The following is a 12,765-nucleotide window of genomic DNA, read 5'->3' on the forward strand; positions in this document are numbered from 1 at the left end:
GAGAGTCTGCTTAGGACTCCCTCTGCCCTTCCCACTTGTGTTCTCTCTCTCTCTCTCTCTAATAAACAAATAAATAAATAAAAATATAAAAAACAAAAACCTGATCCCCTCTGGAACCCTGTATTATCTCATCCTTGCCTCCCAGACTGCCCTCTTGTCCTTCCTCTGAAGCCTTCCCATGGCTATAATCTCACTGCCCCCTCTTCCAGAAACCCTCTTTCCATGGGTCTCTTCACGCCTGGCTTCTTCTCATCTTATGGTTCTTAGTCAAATGCCATCTGCTCAGAAAAGCTTTCCCTGACCACCTTACTCCTTCCCCTTGCCCATTGCTCCTTATCCCTCCAATTATTTTCTTCATGAAATTTGCCGTGGTCTCAAATAATGTTTTTTTCTCCTGTATCTGTCCACCAGAATATAAGTTCAAAATGGGCATAAACTTCTCTGCCTTATTTACCAATATATCCTCAGTGTCTAGAAAAGTATCTCAGATAGTCCCCGATATGGTCTAAGCCACTGAATAAATGTTTTGAGACCCCAAGTCAAATTATAAAGCATCACTATTTGATGTCCCAGAACTGGTTTCTTTTGAACACATGTAAATCTAATATTAGAAGAAGTGTAATAGTATCTCACTATTAATTCCCTTGCCTCTTCCCAGAATATGGCAATCTACACAAGAATCATTTCCCAAAATAAGAGAATGCCTCTGGAAACTGAAGAAGGAGAAAAAGAAAAAAAAAAAAAAACTAAACTAAACTAAAACTCAGACACACTAGAAAACTCTGGGCTGCTTTCTTTTTCATTATAAGTAAGACAAGGTTCATGAGAGTAAGCATCAGTGCTTGATTCTTTAGAAGTTGAAAATTAGATCAAATGAATTGGAGGACAACTACATCGAGTGTTAATGTTTTCTTTCTCGAATGAAGAAAATGAGATGATGTGAGCCATGACTCCATTTGAAAATGAAACGTTGTATTTCTATTTGCTTCCACGTTAAAGCACACTGTTTTTCATTTTAGACTTTTCATGTTGGTAAATGTTGCAATACTTTACATTCATTAGGCTGAGGCCCATTTACTATGTGCAAGCAAGACAAGCACAGATATATCATCCCCATCAAGCATCATTTCTAAATTACACAGTAAATAAATGAGACTAAACCAGAAACGCAAGTTCCACAACCTTTACCACTAGTGTAATAAATAAATAAAAATAAATAACAACCTTGGGTCAAAGTTCCCTACTTTAAAACATGTAATTTATGGGGCACCTGGGTGGCTTAGTTGGTTAAGTGTCTGCCTTCAGCTCAGGTCATGATCCCAGGGTCCTGGGATCAAGTACTGCATCAGGCTCCCTGCTCAGCAGAGAGTCTGCCTCTCCCTCAGTCTCTCCCCCTGCCTGCACTCTCTCTCTTTCTTTCTCACTCTTAAATAAATAAAATCTTTTAAAAAAAAAAAAGATGCTGTTTATGGACAATCTATTGAACTCTCATTATGCCAAATAAACTGATCATCCAAGAATGTATTGGAAGCCTGATCCTAACTCATAACAGGAAAATGCTCAAAAGAAAAAAAAAAAAAACTGGACTAATCAGATTCTGGCTGTCTTTTGCTAATTTGTGATGCATAAAAACCTGGTCTTACTAGGAATCTCTTGTTGATTTCTGATTAGCTTGTTATAGAATTTAGCAGCAAAGTCAAAATAAAGTATCAGTGCACAATGAGATAACAGTGAGCAAGTGTCTTCAAATTTATAATTGTCCTTGATTCTATTTCATTTAAGTCATGAGTCATAATGGAGACAAATGGTTACACAGAGCAGGTATCAAATATGATGAGAAGCTAGCTGTGATTATCTTGTTGTACGATTTCCATTTGGGGACTTTTTCTGCCAACACTTTTCCTACGATGGCCATTAAATTTTATAGGATTTTTCCCACCATTAGTTGTAATGGCATTTGCGTGTTAAATGCTCACAACAAATGAAAACCATGATTCCATTGTTTCACACGGTGAAAACCATCATTACTGATTTTCCAAATGGAGAACAAGTCTAAAAAGAATCAAGTAATTCCTCCACCGTGTATGATACCTACATAAGCTCTGTGGGAAAGCCTATTTACTTTGCAACTCTTCTATTTTTGAAACAACATAGATTTTGCACATATTAAAAGAAAAGAAAAGAAGATGCCACTGCAAGCCAAATCAGAAGATAGCTCAAACATTATTTTTGTTGAGGGAGTTTGCTTACAATTAACTATAATTCTTCTTTCAGTCCACTTAGCTGAAAACCTCCCCTTTCATGGGGCTGGAAGGGAAAAAACCTAATGGCTATTTATGGCTTTTTTGTAGGGGTGGGTAAAGCAAACCCAAATTATGAAAACAACATAGAAGGCAAACAATAAGAGTTTCTCAGCCAATTTCCTTCTTTGAGAAAATTTGGCAACTAGTTCTGGAAATTTCTGGATTTATTGTTCTGGTTATTGCTCTAGGTTAGTATTTATAAGTAAATAATTAGATTACTCAGGGTCATCTAAATCTAACGAAACAAGATATAAAAAATTATGTATTTGGGGACCTATAAAATTATTGAAATACGCAACTACTAGATCATTCTAGGTCCTCTTGGTTCAGTTAGCTCAACATTTCTCTAACACCAATAATTTTTCAAGGCACTATCTCTTTCATCTAAAATAGAATTGAAGTACTAGGTGTTATACTTAACTAATGAAACATTGAACACTACATCAAAAACTAATTATGTACTATACGGTGTGTAACTGAACATAATTTACAAAATTGCATTTTAAGTCGCATGACTCTCACATTCTGTCTACCAAATCCCCTTCCAAAACTCAGTTGTTCCAAGAATCCTTCAGAAATTAAAGATCCTCAGGAGTTAAAGGACCTCTATTCAAACCTCTGATTTATTTTCATCTACCTCTCTCTGAGTCATATTTTTTTTTAAAGATTTTATTTATTTGAGAGAGAGACAGTGAGAGAGAGCATGAGCGAGGAGAAGGTCAGAGGGAGAAGCAGACTCCCCATGGAGCTGGGAGCCCAATGTGGGACTCGATCCCAGGACCCTGGGATCATGACCTGAGCCGAAGGCAGTCGTCCAACCAACTGAGCCACCCAGGCGTCCCTCTGAGTCATATTTTTACTCTTTGTCATGTCCTCCCTGAGTATATGTAGTCCAAAAATTTCTGACTCCAAATGGCCCCGTGTGAGTACCAATTAGTTTGAAATTACATGCAATTTGTTATTAAAACAACACCTTGGAAATTGCATAAGTAAATATTTTAGAGCTGTTAACTTAAAAATCATTTGGTCATCTTTTTCTTCTCTTCTTTTCCCCAGCCCCTCTTCCCTCCACCCAGCATTCTGTATGACGAAAGGAGCATGAGAGGAACCGTGGTTGTGTTTGTTCAGAGAATCAGAAGAAACTTATTCACTCATTCAGTAGTTTTTTATTTGTTCACTTAATCACCTGATGATACCTCTTAGGGCAGAGATAATCAGACATGTGTGGTGTATCACTACCATTTGCCCAAATCTGCCCAAACTCTGGGCAAACGGACAAGCCCTCAAGAGACCTGGCTTGGCTTGGAGCTGTGTGGGGAAACAGCTGTACTACTGGCAGCCCTTGATCACAAACCAAATCCTCTTTAATGATAAACCTTAGTTTGGATAAGTATTGGTTTCCCTTCTCTGACTACACACAAATCCACCAAGTTGAACTTCTCAGTGATCCAAAAGTGGGGTGCAGCGTTCTGTAAATGTTAGTGCACGCTGACTGTGCCTAGCACTTCAGCTCTCTGAGATCCATTTCCACAGCTCTGAAATCCAAGCTCTCTGATATTAGTGTTCTCTAAGAAAAATGGGCTAAACAATTGAGCATGATAATCTACTTTATTCCAGCATAAAATTCATAGTCTCAAGATTTTTTTGCCCACCGTTTAGTGTTTCCTAATGGCTCCTCTGGAAGCATTTTCTTCCAAAATTCTTTGGAAAGCATGTCACCCCTCAGTTTCTACACAGTCAATGTCCCCTATCTGTTCCATTTGTAAGATGTTCTCTTTTCTTACATTGTATAAATACTCAATTGAAAACCCATTCCAACTAGTGTGCTCACTAGTTTTCCCTTTTGAAACAGAATACTGAATCCTCTGTTAATGTGATGGGAGGTTTCACACAATTCTGAGTTTATCTCAAATAATGCTGTGGAAACACAGGGGCTATAGAAACAGTTTCACTGCTATTTTCATTTTATCTAATGAATATAGGGGAAAAGCTCAGATCTGAGAAGGAAAAAGTAATAAGCTAGAATCAGAAGAGGGCTATTTGTTACAAATTTTAAAGAGCTGCAGTGTGGTTAAGGACACCAAGCAGGAAAGGTCAAATCTATTGAAGACGTTTAAACAGGTTACATTTCAAACAATGAGTGGTTATCTGTAGTCACTGGGTTCCTTATGGTGTTTCACACATTAACACAGTACATTACACGTAGATAGAGATATACAGAATTGCATGCTTACTAGCCAAGCCATGACACAACACAGAAAGTTATCAGTGTTACATGACATTGACTGAACTGCTGCTAAGCCCCCAAAAGATCACGCTGGCAAGGACACTGGTTCCAGGCATCAAATCCCCAGATACTGGTTCATTTTGTTCAAGGCATCACACACTGTGTTCAAATCACTGCGAAGGTCCTGCACCACATTTTCAATACTTCGGGTGTCTTTCAGAATTTCAATACTCTGGGTGTAGGGATTGAAGTACACGGAGAAGGGACGGGTAATTGACTTTGCAAAGTCCCTGCAAAATAAACGGAAATAGAAGGATATGCAATCAACTCTCACTGGTAGAAGAGACACAGAGAGAAAGGAAGGAACAGAGCCAGAGAAATAAAAAGTTATTTTCTGTAGATGGAAGAAAAACAAGTCTACCTCATCTTTTCTTTGGCTTCTTCAAAACTTTCTGAAACAAAGTAGGCTTCCTGGAAAGTGGTGATAAGGCATTCCTGTAAGCAAGTTGTCTTTGGGTCAAAGGCTTTCACACATGCCTTGTCAGAAAGAGCATGCTGCAAAACATACCACAAAACCTATTAAACTCCGTAATGAGACTTCCAAAGTGCCATGATGTTGTGTTTCTATAACACAGATCAGTATTTTTACAGAACTGCTCAGTTGCTAGTCGGCCATGAAATATGGTACTCTCCCATATGCAGGGTAAATTGAGTGTTTGTGTTTTTGTTTGCTTTTGTTCAAGTCTGTTAGAAACTGAGGGGGGGGATGAGATTATGGTATTACTTTATTTATTATCAGACAAATTCGTAGGGAAGGACAGTTTGGAGCTATATCCCAAAAGAAATGGAATTTTAAAACTATGCTATGAATAGAAGCAAGGAGAGAACATAAATATGGCCCTCAATTTATTGCCATAAGCAATGTACTGAAATTTCACTCAAATGGCAGAAGTAATAATTACCTGCGTGGAAAGGTAATTGGGACTCTGACTGAACTATTTGTGGCCTCATTACGAGACATTTTAAGGCCAGGTACTGTGTATCAACAGAGTCTGGAGTGGGCTTGAATATTTTAAGGATACTTGCAAAGCATTCATTTCCCTTCCAGCAAGCAGAGCAGAGCAAAAAGCCGCAGATAAATATTGTCAGGTAGGCAAAAAGAACTAATATTAATAGTTATAGTTTTGCTCAGACCAGGCGTTAGGAAAACAGGGAAGCCAGTGCAATGACTCTTTGAACCATCATTAGCTCCATTCAACTCACTACGTGACTGGCACAGAGAACAGCAAGGAACAGTGAATGATTATCTCCTCGAGATCAGTTCAGCTAGGCTAAAGGTGAGTGGTCATTTCCTGCCACGTGCCACCTGCCTTTTTATAAGCCCTGGGTTAATGGTTCTCAACCCTCATGTGCATAAGAATGACTGAAGGGCTTGTGAAAAAAAAAAAAAATACAGATACCTGGCCTCAATTTTATTTAGCAGGTCTGGGTAAGTCCCAGAAATCTGCATGGTAGAGGCATCCAAGGTGATTCCGACCCCAGGGGTTGTGAAGTCTATTTTGAGAAATACTCCTCTAGATGTTGTGTTTTCCTGAAAGGTTCAATTAGCTGGGGGAGAGAGGCAGACTGAAAGAAGGGGCAGCAGGAACCTCCCTGATCTGAGAGAAAAGGGGCTTCACTCAAGATGTTGCTGCTGTCACACTGGGTAACCGCGCCGTGGTCTTTCACCTCTCTGTGCTTCTGTTTCCCTAACTGTAAAGGAGAGGCTTGGGCTGGATGATTCCTGAAGACATGGCATTCCAGCTTCTAAGTACTTTTCCACCTTCCAGTGTAAGAGGTGGATTGCTGAGTTAACCAGAGAAATGTCACAAACCTTTCCCCTTCCATTTCTTGGTATATTCCCCAACAATTTCAAAATGCACGGCATGATTTGCACCCTTCCATGAATAAGGCTGCGGTCCCCTAAGTCTGAAAATGTAACTGCAAACCAAAAAAACTGGCATGTCTGAGAAAGGGCACGCGGCCCTAGCCCACATGTGATTTGCATTCCCGCAAAGTTGTGTTGTCCACATCGATGCATCCGTGAATCAGGGGACGCGGAGGGCCTCTGGGAATGAACGCATTCTTTTTGGCCCACAGGACAGTTTCATTAGAAGTAAGAAGGTCACTACCCTTGCAAATGCGTTTGTGCTAGATTCAGTCCCGGGCAGTGAACATCAGGGGATTTGGGTTCCACATGACTAATAATTCTGTCCACATTTTAAAAACAACTTCACAGTTTCGAGAAACAAATGTCTTTTTTGGAGAACTGGCGCCGCTCTGCAAAGAACAGGCTTCCTACTGACTTGCTGTGGTGCTCAGAATTAGAAGCAGCTTCCTTCGCGGCCGTGAACTCAGAGCGTGCTTGACTTCGGTGCGTCGTTCTAAGTGTGTGGTCCCCCACCAGCACGTAGGAAAGGAAGGACAGTGACTGACTCAGTGTCCTTGCTCTTTCTGTTTTCTCATCCTCACAATCAGGGACGTGGGCAGAGCAACAGCCGGATAGACTGTGAGAACACTTAAACCACTGCTGATGAGAAGGAGGTGAAACTCATCTGCTTGGGTCTGAGATGCTTTGATGGGCCATTAGCAGGCTTGGCAGCGACCATGTACAACGGAGGCCTCCTGAATGTGTGTCTACAGTAACAGGGACGGAAATCAGTGTAGCTGTAGAAAGAACTGTCATGTGACATTCCACTGGGTACTCAGATGAGCCCGTGTAGTCATTTTAACTAGTAAAGAGGAGGAGAGGGGACCAGGAAAGAGCCCAGAGGGCAGAGTGCTCTGGCCCAGACTTCAAGGACAGTCAAGGACAGGTTTCAAGAAACCTGAGGCAAAGACCATCAGGCAATGCATTTCACACTTGCCGAATGTAATATTCCAAGGAGAAACTGGGAGCTGATTTTCGAAAGTTCTCAACAAGGCAGTCTACCCTCAGGAGCCTACTGGGTCCAACATGCTAACTACCTACTAGGGACTCTCCACCCATGGGGTGTGGGACCAACGCTGCTCGTTGGCTATTCCAAAAGGGAATGATAGTGGTACCTGTATTAGCCTGCAGCATGACAAGAGCCTGGAGTTCAGGGGGCAACCGCCGAGTGAGGCCGACAAACGAGGGGGTGCTCACACCTATGAGGGGGTCGCATTTCCCTGACAGTGAGCTCTTCTGCGGACTGCCTGCCAAGGACATCCATGCAGCCTGAATACTAGAGTGTGACCCCAAGGCTAGGAAAGGTCCACGTCTCTACTGATGCCCCAGGGGGCGAAGCCCTGTTGAGCTCCTGTCACGTCTCTCTCTCCGCTGCCTCGACTTGAGGGAGCAGCCCTCCCCTCTATGTCCACAGTGGATTCTCTGTAAACATTGAGCCACACTGCTTGATGTCCCCAGGGAACTCTGTGGTGACTCCTTCCCAAAGTGTTAACAGTCTGGTATCCTGAAGTCCACAAGAACTCATCCAGCTTCAGCAGACAGAGGCCTTCTAAGGCTGAGAGAATGTGGCTGACGGCCCTTTAGTCTTACACCACTTTAAAAGTGCAGGAGTGCTTGAGAATCAGCTGCCGTCATCCAAAGTCTCTCTAAAAAGACTATTTTGGATGTACCCAGAGTGCTAAAGTCAATAGGCAGGACTGGGAGCTGCGATACTCGGGTCCTAAACACATTGTCCCAGAGGCATGATATCAGAGGAGTGAAACTTCCCCAGGTGGGGACAGAATTTCCTCTTTCAGAAACTGAAAAGACCAATCTACATGAATTCCAAAGCTCTCCTTGCAGTATCATTTGAAAGGGCCTGCAGATACACTGCACTTCCCGGCCTCTCCTCCCTCTGCTCCAGGTGGAACAGACTGGCCGTGGCAGCCTCTCCCACTGGCCTCAGCATGGCCTTCCCATCCTTCCCAACAGAGGTGGCCATTAGCAATTAATCGGCTTCGGTGCACACATTAAGGCTTATTTGTCATCCCAGCCTTTTAAATACAAAAATATTTTTCCAACATCAAGTTGCCTAGAACCAGTTGTTATCTAAAGTTTCCGCATGACTTTGGGTAAGTTATCCCACCCTATAAGTCTAGTCTAGTATTCATCTTGGAAATGGGGATACAAATAGTATCTGTAAGCCAGGGTTGTGGTAAGCCAGGGTTGTGGTAAGAAAGGAGGGGCACCTGAGTTGGCTCCATCAGTTGAGTGGCCGACTCTTGATTTCAGCTCAGGTCATTGAGATCGAGTGGGACATGGAGCCCTGCACGCCACAGGGAGTCTGTTTTTCTCTCCCTCCGGCTCCCTCTGGTCCTCCCCACAATTGCACTCTCTCTCTCTCTCTCTCTCTCTGTCACTCTCTCTAAAATAAGTAAGTCTTTAAAAAAAAAAAGGAATTAAAAGAGGTAATGCATACAAAGCACTTGGCTCATGGGAGTGCCTGGTATACTAAGTAATCATGGACAGTTCAGCCTAGAAATGATGGCATTCAACCCCACCTGTCACCACTGGTGCAGCTCTTCTCCCCCAAGGGTCCAGAACCCACAGAGAAAATAACATGGCCCTAGCTATGAGGCTTCCAGGTTTCAGACTACAACAGTGTCTGCCCTAAGTTCAATTTAAAATCTTCCTTCCTCCCAACCACCTGCCTTTGTAGGCACTGAGTTACTATCTCAACTATTCTCCATGTAAATCTTGTGATCATCACCCTCTATATTAGGACTGGTTTAAGTTGGAAAAAGAGTCAAGTGTGAAGTCAGGTTTAGAGGTAATTTGGGTCCTAGATTCTAAATAAGAATTTGCAAACACTCCCATATTCACATTGTAATCTCCTTTTCCCCCATCAGAACAGCAAATATGTACATTTATATATGTACATATGAATGCATGTAGATAATATTTTTTGAACTTCCCTCAAATGTCCTTCCTACTAACCAAGTACAAAGTGACATCAACATTGCTATTGCTCAATCAGGTGATAATGGCATCACACTTTTTTTTTTTTTTTAAATCAGTGATGTTGCAAGTTTCATCAATTTGAATAAGCTGCAGGCATAAGGGGAAAAAACTCCCTCTTCAAACAATCTCTTTGTAAAAGCCAAAGACCTGTTTCCAACTCCCCATGCTCTAGAGTTTTCTCTGTCTTTACTAACAGTGCTGGTTTCAGGAAAAAGACTTGGGGGGTGGGAGAAGGTATGAGCCATCTGTACAGGGGAAAGGTGGGAGAGCTCTGCAGTGGTGAGTCCTAACTCTAGCCATACTGGTGACAGGATCCACAGGTGCCTTAGGCCTCTTCTATATGGGCCTAGTGGGAATTCTAGCCACTGGACAGAGCTGCTGCAAATGGCTGTAAACATGAATGATTGTAATAAACACAAGTCTGTTCTTTGAATGCTAATTAGTCTACTAAAAAGGCAGTATGATAAAGTCACTGTGCAAGGAGATCCTAAAACTAGAGCTGAAAAAATAATAATAATTAAAAATTTTAAAACCATCAGCTTTTTAAAAACCTGAAAAGCAGAACAGATGGACTTGTATGTACTATTTCAGCAACTACTACAGGGTAGGTGCAAAGGCTGTTTACAAAAAAATCTAATCCATGCCCTTAAGGAAATAAAGAACTAGACTTTACCTTTACCCATAAAAAGAGGAGAAATTGCCTTTTTGCTTTTTAGACGTATTAACTTTTTAGGATAAGATTCAGCCATTTCATCAGTTAGCAATCATTTCCTTACCACCACCAGGAACAAACTTCACTGTTGCTTGTCCATGACGCTTGGATTCGACAAAGACTCCTATCAACCACTTTCTTAGACTCTCCCTACTAGAGACTCCAAGTTCCTTGAAACATTAGAACTTTAATTGTGGGTTTGTTGAATAAAGTGAATAAATAAATGAGTGCATAATAAATTTAAAAATGAGACATAATATAGTAGGGTCAATTCTGAGATAGAAAAAGTGTGAAAGACATACGTTGACTATGGATAAACACCAATCGATCATCCTACTTTCAACCTTTTTTTAAAGTCAGACTTCCAAATGAGTTAGCTCATTATCAGCTGCTCCCCAGAGTGATGAAGGTATGGTAGAGGTCCTACCAAAACACACTTTTAGAATTCCCAAAAATATATCACAGAACAGAGAAGAGAGAGGGCAACCACTGATGAGGTTAAAAGAAGTCTTTGTGGCTATCAGATGTAGCTTGTACAAGCTTTTCCATATTTAGTTTCTCTCTCCAAAGACTGTCAAAAAACAAGCATTGTAGTCATTGAAAAAATAAGAGCGAAAATGAAAGTTATCCTCCAACCTATACATACACCCCTTGGGAGTACTTGGTCAGCTCTGAAGTACAACACCTACGCCCAGGAAAATTTAGCCTCTTAAAGCACAAATTTTAAAAAGTGTTCTATTCAAGGAAAGAAGGTGCATTATGGATATTTATGTAAAAGTAATAAAGATTACACCAAAACCTCCCACAGATTCGCTGGGACCTACATTTAGGCTACAGCTGGAAACAAGAGATCTTCCACTGCAAAAGGTAACTCCTTTCAAAATTGTTAAGTGTGTTTTACACAGGAATTTTTATAGTGCTATCACTAAAGCTATCTCCCTATCCTGAGTTCAGAATTATCATGTATCCATTCAATTAGAAGTTAGACAGAAGTACTCAGAAGCTGTGAGAGGGTTCTGGACATTTGCAGAGAGCGCAGTGGAGATGAGGAGAGGGAAGCGGGTATGGGAAGCATCTTGTGTTATGTATTCTCTGTGAGTAATCAGAAGATACTTCTCATAGCAAGAATTTCTGAATTGTAAAAATGGTCCAAAGTGGCAATCACTGGGAAGTTGGAGTGGAGAAGTTTGAAAATGGAAGAATGCTAATGACCAGAGGTGATGGACCAGAACAAGATTCACGGCAGACAATGCCCTTTGGTGTATGTAGCCCTGGCTGATTTCCATTTCCAGACATTTCTGTCCACACCAATAGGAACAAAAACAACACACTCAACCCAATGCTGCCTATACATGCCCCATTAACCCGATTAGAGGACCCTGTCGAAAGTCGGGGCAATGAGAGAGATTTGTTTCTTTTGTTTCTGGCATCATTTATAAACCTTCGGAGAATGTAAATAGATGTAGCTCAAGAGCTAAATCATTTTCTAATTCTTTTCTCATGGAAATCAAGAAGCATTCTACAGAAGGCATGGGTCTTCCAGGGATATGACATCATGCTATTGCTGTGGGCTTTGGCCACTGTACTAAAATTAACGCCAAGTGGCTTTTTTGTTGCTGTACAGAACTTTGTTTAAAAAAAAAAAAAATTAACACATTACACCAGGCTTTTGTCATGTGAAATGTTATCTATTCCAACTACATGGAGCTCCAGCAGCAGCCCAAACAGGCCAGGATTTGACAAGAGCACACATGGCTGCTGTCCACTCGACTGTTCTGTGCATCTCATCCTCATTCATCTTTTCCACTCCTCAGGAGTCAGCATGGGCAGCAAGGCCCTTGTCCGGAGCCTTCCCTGGCATGACCTAGTAAGTGCCAGGCCCACGTGTCACACTTGGCATTATCTGATTGGCTGTTTAGCCTTTGCACTAGAAAGTAAACCCTCTGATAACAGGGACCCCAGGAAGTACAGCCTACTGGTTAAGGGCTGGGATCCTGCAGGGTAGGCCACTTGGACTTGGGTCCAGCTCCAACATGCATTAGCTATGTGATCTTGGGCAAGCTCCTTAATGTCTTTGTGCTTCCGTTTTCTCATCTGTGATAATAATACTGATTATCTCACGGGGTTGTTATGAGAAATAAGTGAGTTAATATGTTTAAAGCACCCACAATACTAATTGAGGTCTGCTTAAGTGTCCACTGAGGTTGCCATTATGTTGTTCTTCTTCTCCTTCTCCTTTTCCCTCCCACTCCTCCCCCTCCTCCTCCTCCTCCTCTTTCTCCTCCCTCTCCTTCTCCTCCTCCTCTACTCCTCCTTCTTCATTATTTATATCCCCAGTGACTGGCACAGTACATAGCACATAGTAGGTACTCAATCAAATGTTTGAGGAATTAATGAATGCATAAATGGAATCATAAAGTGAATGATCAGTAAGACTACAGTTACACTCTACCTTTCAAGAATATAAATAACCAAAAAGTTCCAATAATCATCTATTTCCCAACTACATTATATAAGGATAATCAATACCCCAAATAACAACCTCTGCTTAGTC

General features: G+C 41.5%; 1 protein-coding gene across 1 annotated transcript in view; it reads right to left on the reverse strand.

The window, feature by feature from the left end:
• Positions 1 to 3,452: 3,452 nt before the first annotated feature.
• TPH2 (tryptophan hydroxylase 2) overlaps positions 3,453 to 12,765 on the reverse strand; it is a 95,346-nt gene continuing 86,033 nt past the window's right edge. The window contains exons 10-11 of the mRNA XM_032854782.1: positions 4,952 to 5,085; positions 3,453 to 4,820 (exon numbers count right to left, since the gene is read on the reverse strand). Of these exons, the coding sequence (XP_032710673.1) occupies positions 4,646 to 4,820; positions 4,952 to 5,085 (309 nt within the window). The 3' untranslated portion in view covers positions 3,453 to 4,645. The remainder of the gene's footprint in view (positions 4,821 to 4,951; positions 5,086 to 12,765) is intronic.

This window comes from Lontra canadensis, unplaced genomic scaffold, assembly GCF_010015895.1.
Source record: "Lontra canadensis isolate GAN:19392208 unplaced genomic scaffold, GSC_riverotter_1.0 scaffold9, whole genome shotgun sequence".
Lineage (NCBI taxonomy): Eukaryota > Metazoa > Chordata > Mammalia > Carnivora > Mustelidae > Lontra > Lontra canadensis.